At 38.8% G+C, this 18,618-nt stretch overlaps 1 protein-coding gene across 3 annotated transcripts in view; it reads left to right on the forward strand.

Moving 5' to 3' along the window:
- Nucleotides 1–16,256, forward strand: part of parvb (parvin, beta) — a 33,826-nt gene extending 17,570 nt beyond the window's left edge. For all 3 annotated transcript variants that reach the window (XM_028451187.1, XM_028451190.1, XM_028451188.1), the window contains exons 3-13: nucleotides 121–191; nucleotides 2,281–2,383; nucleotides 4,805–4,945; nucleotides 5,034–5,149; nucleotides 6,045–6,103; nucleotides 6,201–6,220; nucleotides 7,779–7,840; nucleotides 7,915–7,983; nucleotides 8,976–9,077; nucleotides 13,412–13,484; nucleotides 15,402–16,256. In XM_028451187.1, the coding sequence (XP_028306988.1) occupies nucleotides 121–191; nucleotides 2,281–2,383; nucleotides 4,805–4,945; nucleotides 5,034–5,149; nucleotides 6,045–6,103; nucleotides 6,201–6,220; nucleotides 7,779–7,840; nucleotides 7,915–7,983; nucleotides 8,976–9,077; nucleotides 13,412–13,484; nucleotides 15,402–15,478 (893 nt within the window). In that variant the 3' untranslated portion in view covers nucleotides 15,479–16,256. The remainder of the gene's footprint in view (nucleotides 1–120; nucleotides 192–2,280; nucleotides 2,384–4,804; nucleotides 4,946–5,033; nucleotides 5,150–6,044; nucleotides 6,104–6,200; nucleotides 6,221–7,778; nucleotides 7,841–7,914; nucleotides 7,984–8,975; nucleotides 9,078–13,411; nucleotides 13,485–15,401) is intronic.
- The last annotated feature ends 2,362 nt before the right edge of the window (nucleotides 16,257–18,618 follow it).

Consider the following 18,618-nt stretch of genomic DNA (forward strand, 5'->3'; position numbering starts at 1 on the left):
TCACTGAGCATCCATTATAGCATGAAATGGAATGTCAAACACAGTTTTACACACTGCTGCTTTATTGTTCTCGATGGATGAGGCAGCATCTCAAACCACACCATGTGTTTTCTCCTTCAGAGGAAAATGCTGAACGGATCATGTTGGACCCAACGTCCAGGGAGAATCCTAAATTCAAGGATCTTCAAAAGGTTTTCCAAGCTCAAGTTTCTCAATGTTTCTCTGTCTTAATTTCATCTAAGTCAGGGGTTCACAATCCATTGGTGCTTTATATTGAATGGGATTCCTTGTTTTTTAAAAATTAAAATAAAGTGCTGTCCAGTCAAACTTTGAACACTAGAGGGCAGTAAACTGTTACTTTTTAAAGGAAAGTGTTTTTAGTATCTACTGATGAGGGAATCATGTTTAAAAGGCACTATAGGTTTAGTTAATTTAGAGTTTGTGGATAAAAAACAGCTGCTTAACACACTTAATAATGTTCATAATTTAGTGTTATCTGTCAAACAAGTGTAAAACCATTATTTCAGCAGCTTTCTATTCGGGGCTGATTTACTAACAGTTTGCAAGTGTTAAATTAAGCAAGAAAACATCACCATGTGTGCCAATACATGTTTTGGTTGATCTACTAACTGCACACAATCAGGACTGCATCTGTCAAGATCAGCTTTGGTAAGTATTGGGAGGAGAAAATGCAAATACATTTCACCATTTTACACATGAAAAAGAGATTTGCATTGCATTTTATGCAATTGATGTGATTGGCTGTAATGTCTTAATTCACCGATCCGATCAATGACGTCATTTTCGTGACGAAACTTTCTGTAGATTCTCCCATTGCATTGTTTTATCATTTCATTTACACCGAAGAGTTGTTTGCTTTACGTGACACGGCTCTATAGTATTTCACTCACATTTGTGCACAAAGTTGAAAACTTATGCGCAAATGGCAAAAATGTGTCTCTGTCGGAGTGAAGCGGTTGAGTGCCAGACTTCTTCCCCAGGCTCTGAAACCGGGGGCAGCATCTGCTGTTCGGGTCTGTGTGCATGTTTGTATGTGTGTTGTTTTGTTTATTCAGCCCGAGCATGTTAAAAGTGAGAGTCCTAAAGTGGAGTGATGTGCTCCCGTTTACTTTCTCTTTTATATCGGACACTTCTTTCCATTTCAGGGCTGTGTAGGACACAGAAGCATGCGTGTGTGCGTGTGTATGCATCCACCTCCGCTGTGAACTTGTGATTACGGACTATCAGCAACAGCAGGTTTTGCAATGTCACAGTCAGGAAATATGTCTTTGCTCCTAATGCTAATGCTAATGTTGATGGAGGCTTCACCTAGCTTCAGTGTGGTCTAGCTCCATAGCTTCATCTCCAACTCTCTTGTTGAAGATATCCTTAGCTTCGGGGTTAAATCCCTCGCTTCACAGCAGTCATTGAGTATGACATGGGTTTAATTCAACAATGGCAATGTTTATTTTGCCAACCACTCATAAACGGCATATAGCTTATAATTGATCTGCTTCGTTCAAACACGCTCCCTCACAGCGACCAGCGTATTCATTCACAGTTAAAGGGCCGCGCATCCACACATACTCTGACAGCAAATGTTATGTTCAAGTTCTGCATTTAGGTCCCGAAATATGTTACTGTTTGATTTTCCATGAATCTGTATCAGGTAATACCGAAGGAATTTGGTCGGTACCTAAAGAAAAACCAACCTGAATTAATATGATTGGATCAGTGATCGATTTTTTTTTTTCTAACTTACTGATCGGTGATCGGCCCAAAAATCCTGACCGTGTAAAGCCTAGTCTTGGTCCCACATCAGGCATTGTTCCAAATATCACTGCAGGTCCCACATAATAACTCATTTAAATTTGAAAAGTGCATCTTGGAATCAGTCTTTTGAATTAATTGTTATTTGTTGTCTCTACAGTGTCTGTGAGTATTTATTACTGGAGGATATATACCAAGCATGAATAACTCTCTAACTACATTCATTGTGACCCTTCACCAATTCAACAAATAACTCTTGGCTTTAAAGTGAGACAAAAAACCCAACTTTAGCTTTACTTCACGAAATTTAAATATGGCCCTCTGAGAGTTATAGATCTGAAATTTTTCTGTCCCGGTGGTGTTCACTTGCGCGCCTTGCAATCCCTCAATGCTGTGAAAAGTTGCTGGTGCGAACGCTGCTGTTGGTGTCTTCATTTGAAAGCCTCTGATAGTATGAAGACCTCAGCCTACAATGGCACACAGTTTGACGGCTTTTTGTTGTGCACTCAGGTTCTGATCGACTGGATCAACAGTGAGTTGGAGGATGACAGGATCATTGTCAAAGACCTGGAAGAGGACTGCTACGATGGACAAGTCCTGCAGAAGTTATTTGGTAATAGACGGGTAGGGGGGTTTAATTATTAAACCTAGCCTGTGGATACATCAATGGATCTAAGGTTTCAATGCTAAGCGTAAAATAACCCATTCAGAAAAACAAATTGAAGGTTTATTTATTTTCTCATCAAGAAATTAAATGTGAAAAAAGTTTGAAAGTGATGTCAAGTTTACCTTTACTTAATAATAATAATAATAATAATAATAATAATAATAATACATTTTATTCAAAAGTGCTTTTCGAGACACTCAAAGACACTTTTCAGCATAAAAACAACAGCAAGTACATTGATTGAAGAAACAATGACTCAGAAAAAAGAACTGAGTGAGTGGGTAGTTAAACGTTAAAAGCTGAGTGAAACAGGTGAGTTTTGAGAAGTGATTTGAAAGATGGGAGGTGGGTGCAGTTGCAGATGTGGCTTGGTCGGGAATTCCGAAGGGTGGGGGCAGCTACAGAGAAAGCTCTGTCCCCCCCAGGTTCTGTGCTTGGTCCCGGGGACAGTGAAGAGGTTTTTATCTGAGGAGCGGAGGCTGCGGGAGGGATGTAGGGGTGGAGTAGGTCTGTGAGGTGGGAGGGGGCCTGATTATTAAGGGCTTTATAGGTGAGAAGGAGGAGTTTGAATTCGATGCGCTGAAGAACAGGGAGCCAGTGGAGGTTTTGGAGGACAGGGGTGATGTGGTCACGGGAGCAGGTGTGGGTGAGGAGTTGGGCAGCTGTGTTTTGGATGTAATGGAGTTTATTTAGGAGTGTGGAGGTTGTACCAAAGAGGATGCTATTGCAGTAGTCGAGACGGGATGTGATAAAGGCATGAATTAGAGTTTCAGCGGCGGGGAAGAAAAGTGAAGGGCGGAGACGAGAAATGTTTTTGAGGTGAAAAAAAGCAGTTTTCATGATTTGTGTGATGTGGTGGTCGAAGGAAAGGTTATTGTCAAAGATGATACCAAGGTTACGGCACTGAGAGGTTGGACACAGGGTAGAGTTATCAATGGTGAGGTGAAAGTCTGAGGCTATTTGGGTGAGGGAGTTTGGACCAATGAGAAGTATGTAAGTAGGATGGAGTGGTTGATGGTGTCAAAAGGAGCAGTGAGATCGAGTAGAACGAGAAATGAGAGTAGGCCAGAGTCAGATGAGAGGAGGTCGTTGGTAACTTGGAGGAGGGCGGAGTCAGTGCTGTGGTTGGTGTGGAATCCAGATTGAAATGGGATGTGATTTGTGAGGCAACGACACGTTCCAGAACTTTTGACAGGAAGGGGAGGTTGGAGATGGGTCTGAAGTTGCTCATGATGTCGGGGTTGAGACCGGATTTTTTGATGACGGGGGTTATCAGTTTGAGTGATGAAGGGACGGAGGAAATGGTGAAGGAGAAGTTGACGATTTTGGAGATGAGATGGAAGATGGTGGGGAAACAGTGCTTAACAAAGGGGGATGGGACAGGGTCAAGTACGCAGGTGGAGGTTTTCATGTTGGAGAGGATTTTTAGCAGTTTAGCTGAGCGGACAGGTGTGAATTTGGAGAGAGAGTGAGTGGTAAGAGGGGCGGAGGCAGGTGAGGAGTGGGTGGGGGTGGGAGACATGTTTAAGGACATAGTTGAAGGTGATCAGAGTAGGCTAGGAGATGGACTGTTACAGGTTTTTTTTTTTGTGGAGACGTTTGAGTTGACGTTTGTGGGTTTTTAGTTTTCTGAAGTCAGGGGTGTACCGGGGGCGGTGTGTGTAAAGGAGACTGACCCCCATTTCCCACTGGATGCGGCTCCACTGCGTTACATCACCGCGGCGTCACCGGAGCTGATAGGTTTCCACTTTAGTCTATGTGTCATTTTCCACCGGGTCTGCTGCAGTGCGTGTCTGCTCCTTCCCAGCTGCGGTGGTCCGGTGCCCTCCGCCAGATATACAAAGGGCTTCTATTTCTGGTGGACACCGGAGCACAGCGCATCAATCAGCACAGAGCAAATTAAGCTAAACAGGAAATTAGGCACATGTTCTGCAATAAAATATCGGGTTTACTGAAGTAAAACACTTCAGATTATATTTCAAGTAAATACATCACTAAAATGTCATATTGTGTAAAAGGGGAGGCAGACAGTAGGTTAAGAACAGAAGTGGAAAAATCATGAGGAGAGATGGATTTCAGATTCCTAAAACAAATGGTTCGCTTGTCCTTGAGGTGGAGGGTGGGGAGGTGGAGGTCCATGGTGCTAGCCCGATGATCAGATGGTGAAACCGGTGGAGCAGACGAAGTCCAGGGTGTGGCCATGGGTGTGTGTGGAGAAGTTGACTTGCTGAGTGAAGTTGTGGCAGTCCAGTAGAGCAAGGAATTCAGAGGCATGGGGGCAGTTGATGTTACTTCTAACGGTGAACTTAGAAGGAAAGTTTTCATGGTTTAACTTCATGTTTTTTGTTTTTTTTTAACCAATGACAGAGAAGCTGTCAGGCAGGAAGCTGAACATAGCTGAGGTAACCCAGTCAGAGATTGGCCAGAAGCAGAAGCTGCAGACAGTTTTAGAGGCCGTCAACGACCTGCTGAGACCTCATGGTTGGACCATTGAGTGGAGCGTGGATTGTAAGTGTCTTCGTGAAAAGCATCTTTATTGATGAAGTGAATTACTTCCTTTGACAAAGATCTCACCTTCATTTTTTTATGTTTCCAGCTCTCCATTCAAAGAACCTGGTCTCCATTGTTTACCTGCTAGTTTCTCTGGCCATGCACTTCCAGGCTCCCATCAGGCTGCCCGAGCACGTCTCTGTACAGGTGGTGATGGTCAAGGTAGGTGCATGGAGCAACAAAAATATGAGCTTAAACTGAGACGAATGAGACCAGAAACACATCTTTTTTGGATTATATGTCGTATCAGTATTTTTGTGGAAGAAATCACAGTACAATGCCTGAATGTTAAACTCCTTTAAATTGGCTCAGTTTGTACTCAAGTGTGAATCCTTTTTTATTTTCAAAACTACCTGTTAATTTCAAAACAAGAGACTATTTACAAAACCAATAACAATCTAATGGAAGACAAGAAGAGATGCTTCTCTTTTGAAAAAAAGGGATGTTTAACTTTTAGCTTGAAGCTGATCCCTGGACGATTTTATGTTCCACTTGCAATGCATCATGGGGCGGTTGAGTATGACTAGTGTGTCCACCGTGCATACTTATAGAGTAACTAAACCCCAAACTCACTTTTTTCTGCTGAATGCATATTTTTTTGGGTATTAAGTAGTGCTGTTGATTGATCGTAGTCCAACTTTTAACATTTTAGTGTGAGTATTTTAATTTTGCGTTTTTAGTTGTAAAATGTCTGCTCCTCCTCACTTCTCCACGCCTGCATATCAGCCCATTTACAGCTTTTTATGGTCATTGTTACTCTGATCAGCTGCTGCTGTGGTTTCTCATGTCAGTTCTATTTTACCAGCTAGAAACCAGTCTGCTTTTTAGTTCAGCCCTAGTGTGGAAACCACTATGCAAACACTGGGACAAGCATTTTTACACACTTTAAATGGTGTTGCTGGTTGATATGTTGCTTCATTGATTTATATCCATTGTAAGTATGATTATGATTATAGTTATCTATATCACATTCTGGAAAATACCAATGTATTACCACCACTGTGTGGCAAGGAGGCCTCTCCTGATTTCAACTCATCTTCCTTCTTCATCTGAGCAGAAACGTGAGGGAATCCTTCAAAGCTCCCTGGTGACCAAAGAGCTGACCAGTACCACAGAGTAAGAACTGAATCTATTCTTGTGTCAGTGCAGGCAGGGAGGATGATGATAGTGATGAGTGTTGCAGCTTTCTATGATTTCTCTGTTATTTTTGCAGATTGATGATGGGCAGATTTGGTGAGTATTGCACAGGTTTTCTGACACACATCATGATGACTCACCCCAAAAAATGTAGAAAACACCCCCAAACATCCCACCCCAACCCTAAACTGCCTGTTTCACTGAGTGAGTTTAATCAATGAATCTGAAAAACTGGCAACAATGAGCCATGTACAGCACCCTATACACAGGTTGTACCCACCCATCTACATTTTACTATTACATTTCATTTTAACTAGTTTTGATTTAGCCATTGAGTAATTATTATTTTGCAGTTTCAATTGACTAAATTGAAAATTAGTTTAGTCAATAAATCTAGTTGACTAAAATCCCTTTTAACAATAAAAATTAGCATTGTGTATTCAGTTTTTAACAGAAATTATGACTTATTTTTTAATATTGCTGTATTTATTTGTGTACTTTATATATAATTTTTATTTAACATATATTATTACATTAGTTCTTATGTGAACGTAAATGCACAATATTAATTTTATTGTTAATAGTGATGTAGCAAGACGGCTAACCAGGTGAAGGTTCTGACAGATTGGCTGTGTTCGAAATAGCATACTCCGTACTATACACTAAAAACTCAATGAGTATATACTATATACTAGCAGTATGATTAGCATGGTTAGGATGATGACCGTTCCCACTGAAGCCCACTTCCAAGTTTCCCAAGATGCATTTCGAACCTACAACGACAAAAACCTAAAGCACGCTGAGGTGCTTCGGTATTGTTGTAATTTGCGCTTTATAAATAAAGTTGAGTTGAATTAAATATCTCTGTTGATTCACCACCTTTGAAAGTTTTGAAAACATTTTAAGTGAGAAAGTGACCAAGTAGAATATTAACATGTGGTCATTTGATCCATAAAACTCACAGAAACTAATTTCATGCCGACATTTATGAGATTTTTAGAGACGTTCCATTGTGCTATTGACCAAACTTCTGGTGAACTTCAAAACAAGAGCCCTTTTTACAAAAGCTTTAAAAAGTAATGGAAGCCAAAACAAAATATTTGTCTGAGCATTAAGGCTTGCAGTGTGAACGTAGCCTAAGTCGTGTCTTTTCCAGCTTCTCCCTGCAAGATATAAAGCAAAAAGAAAAAAAGCAATCCCCTTAATTTTCTATACCGCTTGTATTGGTTGCTTCAGGAAACCAAATGATTAATTGTGTTTGTGGTTCATTGAAAATTACCAAGGTTTTGAGAATCTGGATTCAAATCTGTGACTGAACTAGAAACATTGTAGACTGAAAACTCTAGCAGATAATTCTTTTTATATAGCTGAGGATCTCAACTGGTGAATTGGAACCAAAAGGTGAATCAGTTCCCTTTATTTTGTCTGGGAAAGGAAGAGTCAATAATTTGGTCTATAACATTTCAATAGGACAACATTTATCAAGAGTTAAGCTTTTAAACAAGCACACTTTCCTAACCTTAATATTAATGAAATAATTGCTTTTTAGGAGGTGGGGGGTCATCTTGGTTTATCTCTGGTTCAAAGCCCAGTGACACTGTTCTTCTCTGTACGATATACAAGTACAGTCTGAGACTTTTCCTGCTCTTTACAGAGCGGGATGCATTCGACACTCTGTTGGATCACGCACCTGACAAACTCAACGTGGTGAAAACGGTAAAATCTTATTTGGTTGTGATTTGCACCTTCTGTGTTTGAGAATTATGAACGACTCTTGTCGTCTGTTCCAGTCACTCATCACCTTCGTGAACAAACAACTCAACAAGCTGAACCTTGAGGTCACCGAGCTGGAATCTCAGGTCAGAGGTCCATAACATTATGACCAACTCTTTAGCATTTTGGAAAGATTAGTCTCACATTCATTCATCCATCTTCTGACTCGCTTATTCCTGTTCAGGGTTTACTGAACCATATCTGCATTTCTAGAAGGCCAAAAGGCAGGGGGTACACCCTGGAGAGGGTACCAGTCCATTGCAGGGCAAACATAAATACACATAAAACAACTCCCACTCTCCCATGTACACCTACGGAGAATACAGAGACTCCAAATAACACAAACATTTTTTCATTAAAAACACTATCAACATAGAGCTCAGAGTGTACAAGAGACAAAAACATTAGAAACAACTTAAAAATACAAAAATTAACCAGATAAAAAGTTCTGATAGTGTCTATTGATAATTAGGAAGTTTTTCTTTGCAGGCAAATGTTTATTATTGTAGAACTAAGAAACCTGTGCTTAGTGCTTCTCCTAAAGGTCCCTTTTGTTTATGTCACTGTTGTAAACACTTAGCACCCCTGAGGCAGCAGCTCCTCCCTCCCGCTACAGTGAGACGGGCAGCGGGAGGCTTCCTAAATGTACCGGGGCAAAATTAAAGCGGTTATTCTTGAATAAGCCTAAATTCTGAGTGAACACATCCTTTAGTAATTTGGTAAGTTAATCATTTATACCGTAAAAAGTGGCGTTGTTTATGATAAGGGAAGTGATCAGCCAGTTGTCTCCCCTGTAACCCTGCTGCGCAGACACACAAAAAGAGGGGCGAAGACACAGGCGTGAATGTTACATAATTATAATAATTACAATCCCATCAGCTCCTCATGGTCACTTATTTACACTGAGACTGGGTACTTACAATAATCATGCAGATCCACACTGTGTATGTCTATGAGGCCATCCATGGGTCTGAAGCTCTGATAGAGGAGCTAGGACGCAGGAACCATCAGTGGTCTTAATGTTATGGCTGATTTAAGAATATATTATCCACTTCATTGTGTCATTGTGTGTTTACAGTTTGCTGATGGTGTGTACCTGATTCTCCTGATGGGGCTGCTAGAGGACTACTTTGTTCCTCTCTACAACTTCTTCCTGACTCCTGAGAGCTTTGAGCAGAAGGTGATAACCTCCCTTGAAGTGTGATAGGCCATGTTGTAAATGCATATTAACGTACTACCAATGTTGTGCTAGTTACTGAAAAAAAGGAACTAGTTACCATTACTAGTTACTTCATTAACAAAGTAACTCAGTTACTATTTTGATTACTTACACCAAAAAGTAATGCTTTACTGGAAAAAGTAACTTTTGAGTTACTTTGAATTAAAGAATTTATTATTTGATTTGGGTCATTTGTGTCCATACAGCTTCATATTAGTGCTGTAATAATATAATAATCTATTGTTGATCAACTGCTATAAAACAACCATATATGATGTGCATATAAAGCACAAAACAGCTGCTCCAAAATTAAAACAGTAATTTTTCAGCCTTAGCACAGTAATATAAAGTAAGCTCTGCATATTCCAGGTGCACATTCTGCTGTTGAAAATGCTTATGGAAATAAATGTGCATTTTTCTCAGCTACACAATGCTAAACATATCAGGCTAATGAGCTGCTGTTAGCAGTGACTCAGCAGCAGTGACAGGCTGCATATTTACAACAACATACCGTGCAATAGTTTGGCTGACCTGTTACTGTATAACAGTCACAGTCCGTTAAAATCCAGCCGCAGCATTAGCTTAGCTTCACTGATGCATCTTTTGGAGACAAAAATAATATGCGTATTTCCACTCTGAGAAGCACGTCCTGCTCTCGCATTGACTCGCCATGATTGGCGCAGGTGATGTAAACAGAAACACGCTGACAATGCTTCTTCTTCTACTGTTTTACCGTGTTTGGCACGGCATCCCGCAAAAATATGTAGCGCCACTGTAAACGGGAAGTGCACTGCAGCAAGCAAAGTAACGGGCAAACGCACCATATTGTTACGGTAACGGCGTTATTTCTTTAGAAATATAATGCGTTACAGTACTAGTTACTGTCAAAAGTGACGTTGGGGCGGTAACGCGTTACAAGTAACGCGTTACCGCCCAACACTGCGTACTACTTATACTAAGTCCATTCATCTATTTTTAGACCCGCTTGTTACTGTTTTCAGGGTCGTAGGGGTCTGCTGGTACTTATCTTACACTGGGCACTAGACGGGGGTACACCCTGGACAGGGCAGCACATAGACAACGACTCACACTCACTCCTATGGGTTATTTAGAGACTCCAATCAACCTAACAGTCATGTTTTTGGATTGTGGGAGGAGCCGGAGTACCCAGAGGAAACCCACGCAGCACGGGGACATACTAAGTCTGATGTCAAAATAAGTATGTAGCACATTCACATAATGCTGGTGATATATCGATATTTTAATTTACATCAATATATTCATAAGCACGATATCACACGGGACAACATCATTTATCAGAATCAGAATCAGAATCAGAATCAACTTTATTGGCCAGGGGTGTATGAATACACACGAGGAATTTCTTTTGGTGACCTGTGCTCTCTCAGGTAGTGTAACGTTAAATAATAACAATCAACTAGAATAAAGAAAAATAAAGAAAGTAAAGAAAAATAAATAAATAAAAAAAAGAATATCGATATAGTTTGTTTTGTGTTAAAAACCAACAACATGGAGACAGAGTCCACCACTGAAGAGTTGGTTAGTTAAAAAAAGAATAATGTTCAATAATTTGGAAAGACGGACGACAACCAGGGGTTGGTGTCCGAGGAGGAAGGAGAAGGGTGACATGTCAGCAGCAGCCAGCTAAACTGTATCGTGAGTGCATCATGGGCTTTAGTTCAGACGGTAGCGATAGTTGGTCAGAAGTAATGGAGTGTGGACAAACTAAATTAGCTAGAAAGCAATCGTGGTCAGAAGCTATTAGTGCGGGAGAGGATGTTGGAAGACATGCAAAGAAAAAGCAGAGCAAAGAGAGCAAGAAAGAGCAAAACCAAATAGTAAAGACACCCCAGAAGAAGATTTGGAAAGTTATCATTACATTGAGCTAGTGTTGTGGTGGTCAAGACCGGTCTTGGTCTCGAGACCAAATTTTAAAAGTCTTGGTCTCGTCTCGAACTCTGAAGCATTTTGACTCGGTCTTGTCTCGGACTCGGGATTTTCCGTCAAGACCGCTCGAGACCAGCACTAATTCCTGCTGTTTTTAAACTTTTTTATAATGTGATAATAACACGGAGAAGAACGGGATAAAATAATCCTTTATTCATTCTTTAATCCACCCCGTATAATGACCGCAACCTTCCTTAATGTGACTGAGTGACGTGTGTGACACATTCATACGTGTGTGGCTACGGTGTCAGTTTGGACCGCGGAGCGCAAGGGAGATATGAACTAATCACCGGTAAAAATCCCAGTAAAACTCCAGAAAACCATCACCAGTAATAAATATTATCTCCCTGGTAAAGACAGTAGCTCTAACAACAGGTAAAATGATAAACTGATGATATTACAGCCTGTGAAGGCTGGATAGGGGATGCACTTACTCTGCTTCTGGGTCCTAGTGCCTGCCGAGCGGTGAAGCCTGTTCCATTTACCGTGTTTACTGAGGTCCGTGTGTGTTTAATAAGTCCGTGTGTGTTTAATAAGTCTGTGTGTGTTTAATAAGTCCGTGTGTGTCCGTGTGAAAGTCTGCATGTTTATGCCTCTGTCCATCCACTCTTTTCATTATATCCATGTCTTTTAAGGCTTTATTACATAGTGTCGGCTGTAGTTCGGGCCGCCGCCATCTTGGTTTATGTCGTCACCAGCGCGTCATCGCCGCAGAGTTGCACGAGCATAGAATGAGTCAAATAACTGTAAAGAGGTCTTATATTAGTCTATTATCTTTTTAAAGTGGTGTTTTTTTGTGTCTTTAGACTCCAATTACATGTATGTATATAATATGTTCCCCACAATATAAACAGGTTCACAATATAATTATTTTTTATAGTTTCTGTTTCCACTGTATCCAGAATAATAATAATTCTCAACAAGAACTATTGATTAATTTGTTACATGACTGTTCCAGGGTTTGAGTTTGTTTTATTTAGTTTCACATCTACCTGTAGATCTTTGTTTTTTACACTGCTGACAACTTGTTTGTAGTTTTATTTCAGAAAGTTTCACTTTTACAGTTACAGCTGGAAACCTTTGTTAATTGAATATCCTAGTTATATTACAGCAACCAAATTAAACTATATCAACTAAGTGAATTAATAAAAATAACCTGTGTAAAGGCTTTTTCAAACTAAAAAATGATCTTGTGAAATCTGTGACCTGTTGACCTGAACAACTGAAAGAATCAGAATCAAGAATCATTATTTCTTGGCAGAAATGCTTTTAAACACTTGCTGTACATTCAGCTGACATAAAAATCTTGTTTTCAAATATGTAGAATAATTGTGAATTTATCAGTAGCAGTAGTAGTTTTAATATTTTAGTTAATTTTTTGCAGGCACCTTTTTTGTCCGTCAAATGTATTTAAAATAAACTAAAATTAAAGAGAGATGTTATTTAACTGTTGAACCTTGTCATAATTTTATTTATTTATAGATTTTTTTAAATTGAAAAAAAATGTTTATGGTCTCGGTCTTGGTCTTGACTCGGTCTCGGCTCCCGAAAGTCTTGGTCTTGTCTTGGTCTCGGTGCATTCTGGTCTCGGGCAAGTCTTGGTCTCGGATAGTGTGGTCTTGAACACAACACTACATTGAGCAGTGACAAGGGACACTTTCATCCAGCTCAAATGACAGAATCAATTGAAAAAGAATTAAGGAAAATCAAATATGCTAAAATGCTGAATAATAGAAGAACATTGGTTTCAGCAATAAACAAAAAACAGCAAGGAAAAATTCTGAAAATGAGCAGTCTAGATGGAGAAAGGGTTAAAGTCCATATACCAGGAATGGCAGCAGCATCAAGAGGAGTTATTTATAATGTATTTCTAGAAATATCAATGGAAGAGGTGAAGAATGAGATTCTTGAGAAAGGTGGGAAAGCCATTGAAGCTAAAAGACATCAAATGAATAGAGAAGGAGTGAAACATGACAGTCTGTCTGTACTGACTGTTTCTGATGGAAACATGTCCTCTGAGCTGAGGCAAATATGTGCCAAATGTGGAGGGGAACATAATTATGGTGAATGTGTGAAAGATGCTAAGCTAAAGTGCTGCAACTGTGGACAAACTACCATTCTCAGCCGATGTGATCGTAATAGCTGGGTTTCAAACCATAGAGGACTCTTACATTTTAACAACAAAATACACCGAATGTGGGACAAGAAAAAAATAACAACACATATCAAATATATTTGTTTTCAGCAGAAAAAAAGTGGTTTTGGGGTTTGGTTACTTATTAAAGTCACACTGAAGTGTTCTAAGTGTGATGTTTGCTGACCTACAGGTCCACAACGTAGCTTTTGCCTTCGAGCTGATGCAGGATGGAGGTTTGAAGAAACCCAAGGCCAGACCAGAAGGTAACGTGCTCTTAATTACACTTACTGTAACATGTTTGGTTGACTAGCTGCTGTCATGTTGGTGTTTGTCCAGCAGATGGAAACCTTGTGTAAAGCTCTAAAGCTGGAACACTGCTGAGGAACACTTTGAGCATCAATGTGTTTAAGAAGGACTTACAGAACATCTAAACAGCTTTACATCAATGGTTAGAGATATATAAAATAGCTAAGTTGAAGTACAAGTACATTATCAAAGCTGAAAATGACTTATTCACCCTATAGGAAACTTACTTAAACCTGCTACCCTGATTATTTTTCTATTAGATAAAAGCCAAGGTACACCAAAGAACAAGTACAAATGTGAAGACACACCTATTGTGCAAAATAGCCTTTATAACATGTGTTATCACTCATATCATGTACAATATCTATAAATGTGCATAATTATTTACTAATGAAAAATAAAATGTGACAAAGACTACTGTATTTATACTATACTATGTTACTATAGTACTATAGTAACATAGTATAGTATAAATACATATATATTAACGAAATATTTCAAAAACTGTAGGTATAGAGCTTGCCTCTGTATTATGAAGTGAGGGCATACAAAGTAGTACATTAAAAAATGATGATTTTTGTGTAGTTGTATATTGCAATAATTAGGACCCTATGACATTTTTTTTTGAAATCCCGTTTTATTTTTTCCTAAATTCCGCGTTTTCCACATTCATTTTTTTTTTTATTCTGTTTTTTTTTTTAGAAATATTAATCTATTTTTTCAGAAAATATTAGTTTTTAACTCCTGTGAGGAAACAAAATAAAGACAAAAAAAACCATAATTAAACAAAAATGTATGTAAAAAATAAAGTAAGATACAATTAAAAGGTAGATATAAGTTGTAGTGATGTGGATTATTCTGACTGCTCTTTTTTCATTATTTATATGTCATATAAAGATGTATGAGAGCAGCATTAATGTCACCCAATTCCAATTCCCCTCAAGGATCAATGGTTTACTGAATCTGAGCTGGTTCATTGATTAAGTTTTGATCAACTTAATTTAAATTAACCAAATTTAAATGATCCTGATGACATCATCCCAGAACGTAATGACATATGCCGATTCTGTTCAGTTCCGCGTTCAGCAGTATATTTCATTTTCATTGGTTGATTCTGTGATTTTATAGTGCCCTAAATGATAATGTATGGTTGTCACAAAGTCTCACAGCACACCAGTGTGCCGTAGCACACCGTTTGGGAACCACTGTTATAGATTAATGAATTAAATGTGTGTGTTCTACATGTAAATTTTGAATCGGTGAACGTCAGCTGAGAGGAGAAGCTTTGCTCTAAATACTGCTGCTAGTTTCTTGTATATGTTCATTCCACATTAAATTATTTCCAGTCGTTCTGCGCATGCTCGTCCTGTAGATGACATGTTGGCGAGCACATACTTTAATCCAGGATGTCCACCAAAAGCAAGCTTTAGAGTGGAGTTGAGACTATTTATTTATGAAGAGCCTTAGAAGACACTGATTGTTGGGATTGTTATTTTCATGTAAACACAAAGCAGAATACTTTAATACTAAATAATTATTTCAAAATTTAAAAAAATCACGAAACGATGGCCATTTTAGTGCAAACGCTTCCTGATTAGCCAATCCCAAGATATGCAACAGAAATGACAGGCCATCATTTACAGCAATTGTATACACTGGGTATTGGTTCTTGGTATCGGTGGATATTAACGAGTATGGGTATGTTAGGCAGGTATCGGTATCGCTGTATGTCTAGTCATTTAAGTCCTGGTTTTGGCCCCAGCTTGTCATTAATGGGTAATAATGGGTCCTGAAGCAATAATCATAAAAAGAAAACTGATGCCAACATCCTAATGGTGCAACCAACCACTGATTCCTGCTGTCTAATCTCTTAGATGTGGTCAACGTGAACCTCAAGTCCACTCTCAGAGTGCTCTACAACTTGTTCACCAACTACAAAAACTCTGAGTGAATTGTTCCAGGTTTCTACTGCCCTGACGGATCACTGGCTGGGCACCATGAGAAGAAACCATGAAAGTCCTGAATGTAGAACCTTGGAAGAAGAGCAGGATAGAATGTTCTTATCAACCTCCAACCCTGCTGACAAAGTGGATCCCACGGAACTGAAGACAGCAGAAGCTTTAAGTATTGAACATGAATGCTGATCTAACTGTGCCTTGTATTATTGTTAAAGGAATCATTTTGTATTGTCAGACATATTGGTAATTGCTTCTATGACGTCTCTTCGCTTAGATTGGCAAATTAACTCATGAAGACCTGTGTGTGTGTGTGCGTGTATGTGGAATGTATTGGAGAGTAATTTCACCTCCCCCACGGCGTCCTCCTGCAGGTCACTTTGCATTTAATTAAACTCTGAGAAATCCATCACGTAAAGTACAGCAGAGAAAAATGGAGCAATTTTAGGAAAGAATGGAGTACCAAAATAGAGTCTGTGAATTAGAACCCAACGTGTTTCTGTAATTAGGAATATTTGCTGTCACAAGATGAATATTTATAATATGTCTCAGACTGTAGAGAAAAGTTTTGTTCGTGGTGCAAAATCATTGATGGACAGTAAATGTATTTACTGTATCTCAGCATGAATTGTTTGGATTTATATCTTCTATGATCATTTTCTCTGTGTTTATTTTGCATGTTTTTTTAATACTTTGGTTGTCATTTCAGCAATTTACTAAGAAATATCACACATTTAAACATCAATAAAAACTTAAAGTGGCCATTATACCATATTCACAGTATGGACATGTTTGTTTCTTTTCTCCGTGCAACTTTATTTTAAATGTACTTTTTTAATGAAAAAATAGTGCATAAAAGCAGAAAAGGCTCTTATGTGTTCTATAAAATGATCAGTATAGCGTCATCGGATCACACGTTTTTAGAATAACCCAAATTTATATTATTACAGGTAGGGGAAAAACCAAAAACAAAACACAAATAATAATATGAAATGGTGTTTTTGAGAAAAGAAGGAAAAAACAACAAGTGAAATGTACCAAAGAGGTTTCAATAGAAAATCAATCAATGGAACATTGGAAATGTGATTTAAGGGGCTCTTCAGTTTTTGTGTTAGTGTAAACCACTTAATTATTTCTGTTATCTAGATGTTTTATTAATTTTAATATTGTAAAAACGAATTCATAAAAGACAGTGACTAGAAGTTAACTTTGGAATACTTTGAATTATGAATGAAAAATTATCCGAGTATAAATATACTGTTGACAAAAAATGTCAGGATGTCTATGATTTATTATGAGTGATAAGATGAAATCCTTCTCCATAAACTCTTCCAGATGAGGGGTTTTAATGTAGAGCCAGTCAAATAAATATGTGTTTCTAACTCATGACAAATTTGCACAGTTGTTCCTAAAATCTTTGTTTTAACAGAACACAGGATGGGCAGAAGGGGGAATGGGGACATTTTAAGTATCCTAATATTTTTGTCACATTGTTCTTCAAAAAGCATTTGGATATTGAAATTTGGAATGAAATGACTGGATATTAAATTTGATTTAAAAGATTTCAAATAACTTATATTTTAGGTTCACCAGTCCCGGAGTGTTATTTGAGTATTTGATTGTTTCTCTAGTAGAAGATAAAATACATTTCAGAATGGCTTTTATTATTGGCTTAAAAAGTTTTGAGTTGTCATTGACAGTGTTTGTTACAAAATTTTCACAAGATAAAATTGATACTAGGTGTGTAATGTGGGGTAAAGTTATAAGGTTATATAACATTTTCAAATACAAGACTACTTCCTGGTAATAAAGAGAGCATTTTATTGGGAGCTTTGAGATGGCAAAATCCCATTTAAAGCTGCAGTATGTAACTTTTTTTTGGCATCATTTGGTTAAAGATCCATACCCATTTTTGAGCATATTGTAATCCAAAGTGTTCTGAGTGGACAGTGAATCTCTGCTCCTTCTCCTGGTTCTGTAAAAGAAGTTTAGAAATCCAGGAATGTGACGCTGGATGTCAGCCAATCAGAGATCTTTCTACCAACACGTGTCCCATGAGCTGTTTTGAGCGTTAATACTGGCTGCTCGACTGAAGTCAGGTGCATTCACCTACCCTCGGTAGTAAAGGTGTAATGACGGACGTTCCCGCAGAAGTTTCCATCATAGCATTAGACACAACAGTTACAGAGCCAGTTACACTGGCAAAAAGGCAGACTGAGATGGAGAAGCAACAGAATAAAGTCACAAACACTGTGGAGGAATGGATCGCTTTGTGTCATCGCGGAGGGTCCGCCCCATGTACTGGTGTCAGAGGGATAACAGATGGGATAAATGATGTGTAAACCTAAGAGAAGCATATTCAAGATGAATTTACTTTACAGTTTGGATGCGGAGTGATGGTTGTCAGTCCAGTCAGAGCGGCAGGCAGCTGGGCTCAGTGCAGCCCCCTCTGTGTGATTTCTGGTGGGGACGATTCTACTGCAGCAGCCGCTGCTCAGGACAGTAACCACAGAGTGATATGTGCATTCATGTTAGTCTCTAAAACACCAGAAAAATCTCCAATAACTCAAGCTTAAGTTCATACACTTGTCACTAGTTTCTATTAAGAAAAAAATTGCCAATAGTGTTCACAAAAAATACCAGTATGGGTGGGTCGCTTTTGGTTTTGGTTTCAAAACGGAGTGGAGAGAGGATTCTACAAACTGCAGCTTTAAAGTGTACACCTCTTAATTTCTGAAAGATTTTCCTTGAAATGTGGAAGCAAAAGTCTGTAAAGTAAGAAAAGGATTTTCTTACCATCAATAAAATCAAGCATTACATGTACTATCTTTAAACCTATTGTGCTTGTTTAGTGGCTGAGGTAACCATGGGTGATTCACATTGATCCATTCCTTAACACATTTGAATCCGTATTTAAGGGTTCCAGAGTGCAGAGTGTGATCCCTACGTCCCTGGACATCTGCAGTCAAAGCAGACCCACACTAATCACAGTTTTAGACTTAGACCTTTCTCTGTTCCCTGGAGCCGTGTCAGTTCTGGAACGTGCACCACGCATGGCTGTGCATGCACTGTAAAGAGAATGGACCAGTCAATATGCAGAGTTATCACAGACTGCTCAGCCATGTCAATTCCTTTT

This window comes from Gouania willdenowi, chromosome 6 (genome assembly GCF_900634775.1).
Source record: "Gouania willdenowi chromosome 6, fGouWil2.1, whole genome shotgun sequence".
Taxonomy (NCBI): domain Eukaryota; kingdom Metazoa; phylum Chordata; class Actinopteri; order Blenniiformes; family Gobiesocidae; genus Gouania; species Gouania willdenowi.